The following is a 12,239-nucleotide window of genomic DNA, read 5'->3' on the forward strand; positions in this document are numbered from 1 at the left end:
TAGAAAATTCACAGCTCTCCATTCTCTGGATTCCATGTCCCTTACCTGTCACGGTGCCACCTTATTATCTGGATTAGGAAGGGGTTAATTTTCTCACATCAATTGGTAGGTAATTCTCTCACTTATATTTTCCAGATAACACGTCTGTTTGTTTCTTTTCAGGTATGCAAACTACATAGTTTTGTTAACAAGCATCTTTCACTTCAACGAATTCTAATAGATAAACAACAAGAGTCTTCAGTTGCGTGTCCTCAACCTTACACGGTGCATTAGCTCGTTAAACACTAACACAGGATTCTCTACACATCCAGATCTGTAAACAAATTAATGCTGTATTTCCATCTCTGCAAAAAAACAAAACAAAACAAAACAAAACAAAAAAACCCTGCACATTGTAGGGTTTCTTGTTCTTCTCATCTGGTCATTTTCTATTCCCTACTTTTAGTTTGTATGTTTTCTTTGACAGCATCCCATTTAAGATTATTAAGGTCGAGATATCATGATTATGATGTCTAGGGTTTAAAATCAATGTCTGTACAGTACGTCACAGTCCACTTACTTTATAAACCAAGGGCAGTCAAGTCAAGCCTCGAAAAGCAATTTTCAGGTAGAAATTAGGCTTCTCTACTTAACTGACATAGATGAAGCCTTACTATTTCCAAATCTCTTAATTCTTATGATTATGATTCAGTAATCTAGATTTAACTTTCTCATCCCACATCTACTAAAATGCAGACTCAAGCCTAAATTGTGTATCTCTTTCGGTGTATATACACCAAAAAGGTGAGTGGCAGGAGGAGTTAACCATGTTTGTATGATCCGATTCTCTGTTGGATCTGATAATTTTGATCTTTCACCTTTCTAAAGCATCCAAACCTTAGGTGCAGATTTAACTTCTCGCCATTCACGCCATCTAGTGGCTATAGATGTTATGTTTGGCTTTAAGGAAGATTCCTAATGACTGGGGGGCGGGTATACGAAAAACAAAACGGTTGGCTGTGACAATTTTCCAGTCTCTCTCCGCATCACTTACACCTCACACCGACACCTTTAGCTACTTTAACCATTTTAGAAATGTGGAGCGAAGCGCAGAGGGGATGAGGGGGACGCAGAGGCTCGGAGACGCACGCCCCTTGACGCTGACATTTAGAGAAGGGTTCCAAATCCCCTGTCATTCCTAAAGGACGGGAAAGGAGTTGTGGCAAGACCTACACCGAGGACACTGCCTGACTTTTCGGCAAGTTGGACAGATGACATATTAACCCCTGCAACGTTAACGTCTGGTTTGAATTAAAAAAAAAAAAAAAAAAGGCAGTGAGAAACCCTGCCGCGGGGCTCTGCGGGTCCTGCTACCCCGTGGCCCGGAGCAGACAACCAATTCCCGGGCGTTCCGCTCCCCCACCCTCCTTCCTGGCTCCTGTCGCTCCTTCTCCCCTTAGTCCCACGCTCGCCTTGAACCGAGACTCAGGAGGCAGAAGCGAGGCAGCGGTCCCCTTCCTCCTCTCCTCCTCCAAACACCGCAGCCGAGCGCGTGAAGCCTCCCTTTGTTCCTCCGAGGCTCGCTCTTCTCCCCCGGCAGATCCACCTGGATACTCTCGCTGGGTGACATTTTGCGCCGGGGCTGGTGGGTGGCTGGGGTGGAGCGAGAGAAGCTCGAGGGGGCGGGGGCGGAGAAAGGTCAAGCCGAGGGAAAGGCAGGAGACGCCTCTCCTAACCTGCGTGGCGGGGCGTGCGCGCGGTTATTTATTTATTTTCTCCTTATTTATTGATCTCACAAGCAGAGCAGCGCGGGGAGCCGGGGGAGATGCAGGACCACCCACTGGCTGGGAAGCAGCGAGCAGCTCTCCCGCGCCCCCGCGCCACCGAGCGCCTTCTGCCTCCGCGCTCGGACGAGAGCCGGTGCCCACCCGGGCCCCGGCCCCGCGGCGCCGCCGCCGCCCGCCCCGCAGCCCCGCGGCCCCGCTGCCCTGCCGCCTCGAGCCGCGCTGGCCGGGTCCCCTCCACAGGGGCCGCTCTGTAACTTGGCAGCAGCGAGTCCCCTCGGTTCTCGCCTCCCCCGCACCTTTTGAACTTGTTGCTGCCGCTCGCTCGCTTGCGCCCGGCTTTCGGAAGGTGAAAAGGAGGAGGGAGGCACGGAGGGATGGGGGAAGGGGAAGAAGAGCTGGCTTGAGCTTTATTTATGCTCCCTCGGTGCTTCGGATTCGGCTGCTCGCTAGCTGCTTTCTCTGCTTTTCCCTTTCCGGGGACACGGCGGGGAGAAAGTCTCTCTCTATGCAACTCAGCCCCGGCGCGCACTTTGCCAGGTATGTACCGCGGGCGAGGCGCGTTCTACGCGGAGGCAGATGCTGCAGCCGCCACGGCGGCGGCGGCTGCCAGCTCCTGGGCTCTGTAACTGTCACACTGCACCTGAGCTGAACTTGAGAGCGAAGGGACGATTGGGCGAACGCTTTTGGCAGACGGAGAGGGTGCTTGTAGACGAGCTGGAGGAAGACCTATTTTAACGCCCCCCACTGTGCCCACTGCCCATCATCTCTCTCTCTGCAAATAGAGGAGTAGAGGTGGCAACCGGACCCCAAAGAGAGACGGGGGCAGCGGCTGTGGCCACCTCTCCTAAGCCACAACAGGTCTTCCCCCCCCCACCCCTTTTTGAGACTCCTTTGGCGGGAATGGCTACTTGGAAAGGGAATGTTTGAAAGAGTGAAAAGAGAAGGTGAAAGGGTTCCCTGAGTCGTCGGAAGATACTACTGGGTGACTCTTCTTGGTCCTTTCTATCCTCCACTCCGTTGACTGACCCCATATAATCCAGACTGTGTCAGGGGAGAAAGCAAAGACACCTGTGTGAGGAAGATCCTGCTCATCTGAAATCACCTGTGTGCTTATCGGTGCCCGTGGGTGGCTTGGTCCATCCGCTGGAAGATGTTTGCTTAGATTCTATTGGGAGTGATTTTTAGGACAGTCTTTTTTTTTTTTTTTTTTGGATGGTGTTGGTTGTTATTATTCTAAATACCTGTCTTGAGGGAGACTTGCTCTTCAGAGAACTGTGACTTCACGTGGAGCCCTACCTTGAAGAGTGACACCTCTGGGACAAATTTTCCAGAAGTAGTTTGTTGGAGGAGAAGAAGTGGGTGATTCTGCTGCTTTGGTTGACCCTCTGTAGGAGCCTGGTTGCCCTTCTTTCCTCCACTTCCAGGAACCATGGCGGCAGGGGTGGCAGCGTGGCTGCCCTTTGCCAGGGCAGCGGCCATCGGGTGGATGCCCGTGGCCTCGGGGCCCATGCCCGCTCCCCCGAGACAGGAGAGGAAAAGGACTCAAGATTCTCTGATTGTGCTTAATGTGAGCGGCACGCGTTTCCAGACGTGGCAGGACACCCTGGAACGTTACCCGGACACTCTGCTGGGCAGTTCCGAGAGGGACTTCTTCTACCACCCGGAGACGCAGCAGTATTTCTTTGATCGGGACCCAGACATCTTCCGCCACATCCTGAATTTCTACCGCACTGGAAAGCTCCACTATCCGCGCCACGAATGCATCTCTGCTTATGATGAAGAATTGGCCTTCTTTGGCCTCATCCCAGAGATTATTGGCGACTGCTGTTATGAGGAGTACAAGGACCGCAGGCGCGAGAACGCGGAGCGTCTGCAGGACGACGCGGACACTGACACCACGGGCGAGAGCGCGCTGCCCACCATGACCGCCAGGCAGAGGGTCTGGCGGGCCTTTGAGAACCCCCACACCAGCACCATGGCCCTGGTCTTCTACTATGTGACAGGGTTCTTCATCGCCGTCTCGGTCATCGCTAACGTGGTGGAGACGGTGCCGTGCGGGTCGAGCCCTGGTCACGTTAAAGAGCTGCCCTGCGGGGAGCGGTACGCCGTGGCCTTCTTCTGCCTGGACACAGCCTGCGTCATGATCTTCACGGTGGAGTACCTACTGCGCCTGGCTGCCGCGCCCAGTCGGTACCGTTTTGTGCGCAGTGTCATGAGTATCATCGATGTGGTGGCCATCCTACCTTACTATATTGGGCTGGTGATGACAGACAATGAGGATGTCAGCGGGGCCTTCGTGACCCTGCGAGTGTTCCGGGTCTTCAGGATCTTTAAGTTTTCCCGCCACTCTCAAGGCCTGCGCATCCTGGGGTACACGCTGAAGAGTTGTGCCTCAGAACTGGGCTTCTTGCTCTTCTCTCTCACCATGGCAATCATCATTTTCGCGACGGTAATGTTCTACGCAGAGAAAGGGTCTTCAGCCAGCAAGTTCACGAGCATCCCCGCAGCCTTCTGGTACACCATCGTCACCATGACAACACTAGGGTAGGTCCCCAAAGGGAAGTCGGGTGGAGGTTGGTCATGGGTGAGGCGGTTGTGGACCCATTACGGTTACGTGATAATTCAGAGGAATTAATATTTTTCTCCTTCCTAAGTAGTTTTAGAAAAGCTTTGTCTAAATGCTTTGGCATAACTCTGAGTCTGTGAAATGGGTATGATACAGAGAACTAGGGAGTTGCTGGCAAATGTTGAGTATTGGTGAGTGAAAGTGATAAAATATATAACGTTTAGGATTCCCCCCTACAGGAAAATATTGCTACATATCTGTAGGAAAACATAACATATTATAACAACGAAAAACAATATTTGTGTCCTAATCAAGATATGAACATGTACAATGTATGACGGAATATCTAGAAAGTGCTTCAGTGCATTCAAATGGAAAGTTTCCCTGTATGTGTGAAGTATTATTTTCATACAGATAGATACTTACAGTGTACATTTTCCCTGTAAGAACTAGAATTCTTATTTTACAACATTGCAAAGCATAGATTGTAAGTATAATTAAGAAAGAATTTATAATATACATGCACTTCTAACTGTGGCTGACAGGTTATAGGTTATGCAGTGTTTCAGACTATCGGGACTGAAACTAATCAACTTTACAATGTGTAGTGGAATGATATTTGCAACTATTTAAAACACTAGGTTCATAATTTCAAAAAAAGAAGCAAATGACTGTCATCCACACATTTTTTTTTTTTTTTAGAAGCTACTGATCCCATCAGGCAACGGGCCCAGGCCCGTTAAATACACATAGAAGATAGAGCGGTGTCTGGTAAGACTGATGGTCACCAAAGGCTTGTCCGACTATAAAATGTTGGGTCGTAATTTCCTTCTAGAACTCTTCTGTAAATTCTTTTATTTGGGGGTAATGGCATTTTGCAACATAAGGGGCATATTCTGAATTCATGTTTTTAAAAATAGACTTCTCCAGCTAGAATTAAAGATTTTTTATACGATAGGCAAAAAGAAAGGTATTGAATGTTTAATAATGTTAATCAAACTCAGAAAGGTAGCAGCATTTTACATATGAGAGAGTCTAATAAAAAGAAGTGGTTAGAGTCTTTTACTTTTATGAGTTCTTAGATAAGCTGGGGAGTAATCTTAGTCCCTTTTCTTCAGGTTTATGTTGCTATTCTTGACTAGGTAATCAGTTCAATAGGATGGGGTAATGACTGTAAGAAAAAAAGTTATTCCCAAGGCTACTCTTTAAGTTATGTGTTTCTGGCTAATTTAATTGGCTCTTTTAAGTGACACGGTAGTTAAAGTCAACTTAATTTTATTAGATATATATGGTGTTCAGGATTTGTCATGTTGTCATTTGGCCAACTAAAGGAATATTTTCTAGGTGAAGAATTTTTGGCTAAGTTAATTAAGAAAGTATAGTAAAGTGAAATACAATGATATATGATTTTGATATATTCTCAAATATTTTGAAGATGTACTGCTCCAGTTTAATGAATAAATTAGTGAAAATCCATATTCTGCTTTTATTTCCCTTTTATCCTGTTGGGTAATTTTGTGATGGATTAAAACAGTGCAGTATACCTTAATAGAATAGGTGCTTATTCCTTATCCAAGAGGTTTTATTTGTTGCTTTTTTTGTATTATTACCTTTTCATCATTTGACATCATTATAAAGGACAATTCGGTAGTGTAAATCACTGTCATGACTTTAAATTGGAATGCAAATGAGGATTCTATGTTAAGAGGAAATAGAAGAAATGTTAAAAGGAAATACACTTTAAAATATTGTATATGGCATTGATTTTCATGAGATACAAGTGAGTAATTTTAATGTTGATATGCTGTCTATATGATTAGATACAGATTTTATGATGAACATTAATGAGATGCTGATTTCATTTAGCTAAAAGTTCTATACTACACTTGAGAAGTTAGTATTATTTCAAAATGATTCCTGAAATGACTTTCCATATTTTTAGTTTATTTTGAAGTTTATTTTTGTTTTCAGGAATAAAATGAGTAAATGTTAATCATTAATGCCAATTTTTATTATATAAATAAAATCCTTAAAGTAATTTACTTTTTGAAATCTTTTAGGAAACTGAATCATAATGTCCTAGTAAATTCATTCAGTGTATTTATTTCACATGTTTCATAAGTACGTGGATTAGAAGGAGTGAATACACATAGTTTCTCACAACTTAGAAGTAAATGGGAATTTACTTCTGAATTCTGAAATGTAGAGATGTTGATGCCATCAAAATGATGCTATGTAAGGATATTTAACAAAACATATACTTTATAATATGGCAAAGTTTCTTAGGAGAATGTCTTTAATTTCTCATAAAAATATACTCGTAATATATTTTCACTCCCTGGAGAAACAGATTCTTATAAAGGTTGCCTTTTGGTTGTCTTATCTTTGGTTTTATTGTGGCTCAACAGCATTATTTAAAAATAGAAAGTATTCTATAAAAGTTGTTTCCTAACTTTATGTTTTACACTATGGCTTTATACTTAGAGGATGAATTATGATATATACACTTTCTGGAAAATATGTAGTAGTTGGAACTAATACCAATCAAGCTGTATCTTAAAGACAATCAAGAATTTTTCACTTTAATTTCTGACCTTTTTTTATATGGTTGTTATTTTTTGTGGCGTTAATGTTCATCAATTACTGATAATGGAAATGAAAACGTGATCATAGATAGTAGTTACCGAAAATTCCAGCTCCTATCAACATTATCTACGTGAGATAAATAACCAAGAGCTTTGTCATTCAGGACTTGTGGATCTGCAGCGATGCTGGTCGTTTTAGACTATATTCAGCTAGTTTTTTTTTTTTTTTTTTTATTGTAGGGGATTCATTGAGGGTACAATAAGCCAGGTTACACTGATTGCAATTGTTAGGTAAAGTCCCTCTTGCAATCATGTCTTGCCCCCATAAAGTGTGACACACACCAAGGCCCCACCCCCCTCCCTCCGTCCCTCTTTCTGCTTCCCCCCCATAACCTTAATTGTCATTAATTGTCCTCATATCAAAATTGAGTACATAGGATTCATGCTTCTCCATTCTTGTGATGCTTTACTAAGAATAATGTCTTCCACTTCCATCCAGGTTAATACGAAGGATGTGAAGTCTCCATTTTTTTTAATAGCTGAATAGTATTCCATGGTATACATATACCACAGCTTGTTAATCCATTCCTGGGTTGGTGGGCATTTAGGCTGTTTCCACATTTTGGCGATTGTAAATTGTTTTTTTATCTGAAGAACTCAGCAGGTCTATCATAGATCTATGGTGATTCATCTAGTTTTTTGTTCCCTGAAATATGTATATCAACTATATCATTAGACTATACCTTGACCTTGCTTACTATGTAAGTAATTAATCAGCCAGCAAAATGAATACTTTAAAATATGGTGTAAAGACTGTCCCATTTCCTATTCATTAAAGTAGGAAACATCAAAAGTACAGATTTTAAAAAATCAATGAAAAGAAATGTGAGAAAGATTATAAAACAACAACATTTAGTGAGAGTGGTCAGGTAGATCTGGCTTCTCAATTTTATTCTTTCTTTATGACCTGTGCAGGGCCTTAAAATATCCTTTTACTCCTCTGGCTTCCCTTTCCATAACGTAAGCCTTAATTACTGTCTTAAACTGCGTAGGAAAAGAACCTGGAACTCTCCTCTTTCGTCCTAAAGCCTTTTGGAAGATGGTATCTAATTGTTATTTTCATTTAGATGGTAGAACTTAAACATTGCCAAAATTAGGAAATAAACAAATATTCATCAAAAATCAAAAACTATTTTGTAAAAATATATTCAACAGGGTGGAACTCCAGTTACTATGGTATCTTAGGCACGTGACTTGGGAGCTAGTGGTAGTGCCATGTGGCATATTAAATAATTTGAAGAGTTGTTATGTTAGGCAATATTTGCATTCTTGGTCATGATTACTAAACATTTGGAGAGTTTTTCCAAGGAAGACATTCTATGACTACTACAATAAAACTTAAGGACTTCGGAAATATATCTGTGGCCTGTACCACTTCTTTTTAACTTTAAAACACTGTTGTTTCCATCGAAATTTTCAATATGGGAAAGAAAGTTGCATAGATGGCATGTCTGTGATGTTTATAATGAAATTTTGTGATTTTAACTATATAAAACATACTTTGATTTCTAAAGAAATTTTGGAAAACAAAAAGTTAATTTATATTATATATTCATCTGAAATAAATACAATAGAACTACATCTTTGCTCCCAGAAAACAGTGTTATTGTCTGTTTAATAAGACCCTCCAACCTAGCTCTTTTATTTTTTCAATTTTTATAGGTTTTGGGAATTACTATTTTAAGAAACTAAAAAAAGCAAAATAATGTTTCACAGTAGTTTTCCCAACAATGTACTAGGGAAATACCTTTTTTTAGAGTGGCATAATTGGAGAGAATTTATTATGTACATATATATTTTTGTATCTATGATCAATGAGAATATTATGTTAGAAATAGTATTATTTAAAAAGAAGGATAAACTTGTAAGCAACAGTCTTCTGTTATGTATAACTATTATGATTACATAGCTTTGGGGTTGTAGGGAGTATATCCTCAGAATCATTTATGTGGAGATTTTCAGTGTACCCAGCTATTAGTGAAAATGGATGGAATTCTTTTTTTATTTCTCTATTGCTAATTTAATCTTCAAAGTGTGGGAAGCATCACCTAAAGTATTTTTTTTTTTTTCTGCTGAGGAGCTATACTGTGAGGTAACATCCATTTTTATTTTGACATACTACAAAACATTAGTGCAAAGTTCTTCATAGAAAATGTTAGTTGGGCTCAGTGCCTGTAGCACCAGCCACATACACCAGGTTTGAATCCAGCCCGGGCCTGCCAAACAACAATAGCAACTATAAGGAAAAAAATAGCTAGGTGTTGTGGTAGGTGCCTGTAGTCCCAGCTACTTGGGAGGCTAAGGCAAGAGAATCGCTTAAGCCCAAGAGTTTAAGGTTGCTGTGATCTGTGACGTCACAGCACTCTACTGAGGGCGACAATTTGAGACTCTGTCTCAAAAACAACAACAACAAAAAAAGAAAATGTTAGTTGATGAGAGTTGAAATGGAACTTCTAAAGAATGTAGAGAAATATGTTGGTATATATTCCTCTTAGCATTACAAGTAACCAACTCTTAAGTGTTTTCAGTGTGTTTTAGTCATCATTTGAATAAGAGATAATATTTGACCTAATATTTTAAAAATATGTATATTTTCTCAGCTTCTATATTAGTTGCCAGACAGAGAGGTTTTTTTAGAAAGAGATAATACGTGTTTTCCCAATGCGGTATCCTAGAGAAAGGGCCATTTGCTAATTTTTCATGAATCTGTTGTCTTATTATTTTTTTCTTTTCAGAGTTTTCCATTAGATTACGGATGTATTTTATTTTAGTTTTATAATTATATCATTTAATTCTGAATTTTCCTCCTAATTATACTCATCTTTGAAAGTAACTTAGTGAAGTTTAAATTTCTCATTACTTGCTCTCTTAATTCCTGGTGCAAGAAAATTGATTTTGTTATTTATTTAAATTCATATCACACATACAAAAATTTTGTGGCTTACCATGGTTATATAACTAAATAGCAGAAGTATTTTCTGAAATTTTATTTTTTACTCATTTTTAGCTGCAGGTCTTACATGTACAACATTATCTAGAAATGTGCTTTAATAATTATCAGGGTGTTGCTGCTAACGCTACCCAGTAAGACAGTGAATGGGTTGGCTATTTATTCCATGAATAGAGTTCATTTCTTTTCTTGTTCTGTTGTCTGTGACTCACTATTTCCACATTCTTCAGTATCACTACTGCATTGGTACTTAATCACACACCACTAGGGTTTATCCTGATGGCACCCAACTAATAGAGAAAAACCTTATGTCCTCATCCAGTGATCTTTCAGGTCATTCGGAGGCAAGCTACTCAATGGTGATTATGTTATCCCACCCAAAGGAAATATAAGAAAATCAGTTGTTTTGTCCTAATTGCCTAAATGAATTGGCCTCTGAGTCATTAGAAATGTATAATTTAACTTCCCTTGCATTGAAAGAATGAGTATGATGAAAAGCATATTCACTGGAAAGGGAGCATAATTTTTCCTTCAGAACTATAATAATAAATTGATACTACTCTCCGATATGCCTTACATTGTTTTATGAGCATAGAGATATTTATGTGTCTGAGTGTGTGTTTTAAAGTATTGTCTTCTGAGACTAGCTTCAGTAGTTAGATTTGATGTTATGCGATGTTGTCTAGTCCTGAAAGAAACCAGGGGTAAAACACCATTTCTGTGCACGTATACACTGCTCTTGACTTTCGTAGATTCCATTTGTATGTTTTGTCCTGTAGTTTTCTTCTTTAAGAATCAATCTTTACCTTGACATTCTCCATGAAAAATTCTCAACTTCCCAAGCACACATTTTCTATAGATGGAATTACCCTTGCCGTGTTAAATATAATTTATGGTTTTAATCTTGACCTTCCTAACTGCGCGGAAAAGTTTTTGAGGTTTGAGTTTATACCTTTTGGGAACTCATTACTTCGTCCAGTGTTGAAATGTAGAAAAATGTCTCTGTTAATATGTTGCTGATCATGGTGTGAGATGATACCTGCACACCACAGAGAGCTAGCTGCTTAGCAGAGCAGCTGGGCCATCTCAACATTAGCAATAATATACTAATCTAAGCCAATTAATTTCCCGTTGTTCAGTGGTAAAAGTATTTAAACTTACTAATTGGGGTGGCGCCTGTGGCTCAAAGTGATAGGGCGCCAGTCTCATATGCTGGAGGTGGTGGGTTCAAACCCAGCCTCAGCCAAAAACACACACACACACACACACACAAAAACTTATTAATTAAACATTTTGTCTTCTTATGTACTACACCCTTTTTGTTTTCCTCTTATAACTGCAAAGGATTATTAGACCTCCACTTTTTCACCCGTAACTGACTTTTCTGCACAGTTGGGAATTAATCAGCTGTTTGTGGCTCTTTTTTAAATCAATTTGCTTTCTGGTGAAGGCTAGGTAAATTGCAGATGCCTCTGAAAAGCATATGGAGATACTTCATGACAAGCGAATCAGCACAGAAATATACTTCTTTCTCTTATAAGCTTAATTCGCTATCTAAAGATGAGCAACTCAGGGAGCCCATGGGCCAAAAATGTACTTTGATGACACTTCATCTCTAGAAAGGCATTCTATTTCTTGCACAGTAACACTCATTTATGCATAAAATAGAATTGTTTAAAAATAGTGAACTATTATCTATAAATGACATGTGAGAGATGTAATATCTGTCAGAAAGAAGTTCACGTTCTAAGGGATTAAAAGGCAGGTGCAAAAAATGTAAATATAAATGTAGGTACATATTCTGACATAGCACAATCCATTTTGCTTTGGGAATTTTGACAAGTTTATTATGTAAAGATGATCCAAATCATAAAAGGTGTGGGGGGAAGTAGGGAGTGACTTATCAGAAGTTAGTAATGAGAAAAAAAATAACATTGAAGAAGTTGGATGACAGTTAAGTTAATGTCAAATAGAATGGTAAAGTGTTGTTCTAAAATTAAAAGATACCATCTTTTTAGATTTTCTGTGGACCTAATTCATCCATTTATTTCATTTTCTTCACTTTTAAGCATACCAGGAATAGTGCTATTTGAAACCAAAAGTAATGTGGTAACGTACTCTCAGGAAATCAAAACATGACTCGCAAGGTTCAATTCAATTTACCAGACTTTAGCTGAACGCTTGTGACCTGTCATTGACCATGGGAGTAAACGTTATGGCCAACTTTCCAACCTTAAGAACCATGGAGAACTATAATAGTGGGAGAAGCAGAAAATGAATGTTTAAATATACATATGATGCCAGGTAGAAAT

At 40.2% G+C, this 12,239-nt stretch overlaps 1 protein-coding gene across 1 annotated transcript in view; it reads left to right on the forward strand.

The window, feature by feature from the left end:
- The first annotated feature begins 1,636 nt into the window (after positions 1-1,636).
- The window catches only part of KCND2 (potassium voltage-gated channel subfamily D member 2), a 501,718-nt gene continuing 491,115 nt past the window's right edge, over positions 1,637-12,239 (forward strand). Inside the window, exon 1 of the mRNA XM_053553873.1 lies at positions 1,637-4,310. Within this exon, the coding sequence (XP_053409848.1) occupies positions 3,196-4,310 (1,115 nt within the window). The 5' untranslated portion in view covers positions 1,637-3,195. The remainder of the gene's footprint in view (positions 4,311-12,239) is intronic.

The sequence above is a fragment of the Nycticebus coucang genome, chromosome 11, assembly GCF_027406575.1.
Source record: "Nycticebus coucang isolate mNycCou1 chromosome 11, mNycCou1.pri, whole genome shotgun sequence".
Classification (NCBI taxonomy): domain Eukaryota; kingdom Metazoa; phylum Chordata; class Mammalia; order Primates; family Lorisidae; genus Nycticebus; species Nycticebus coucang.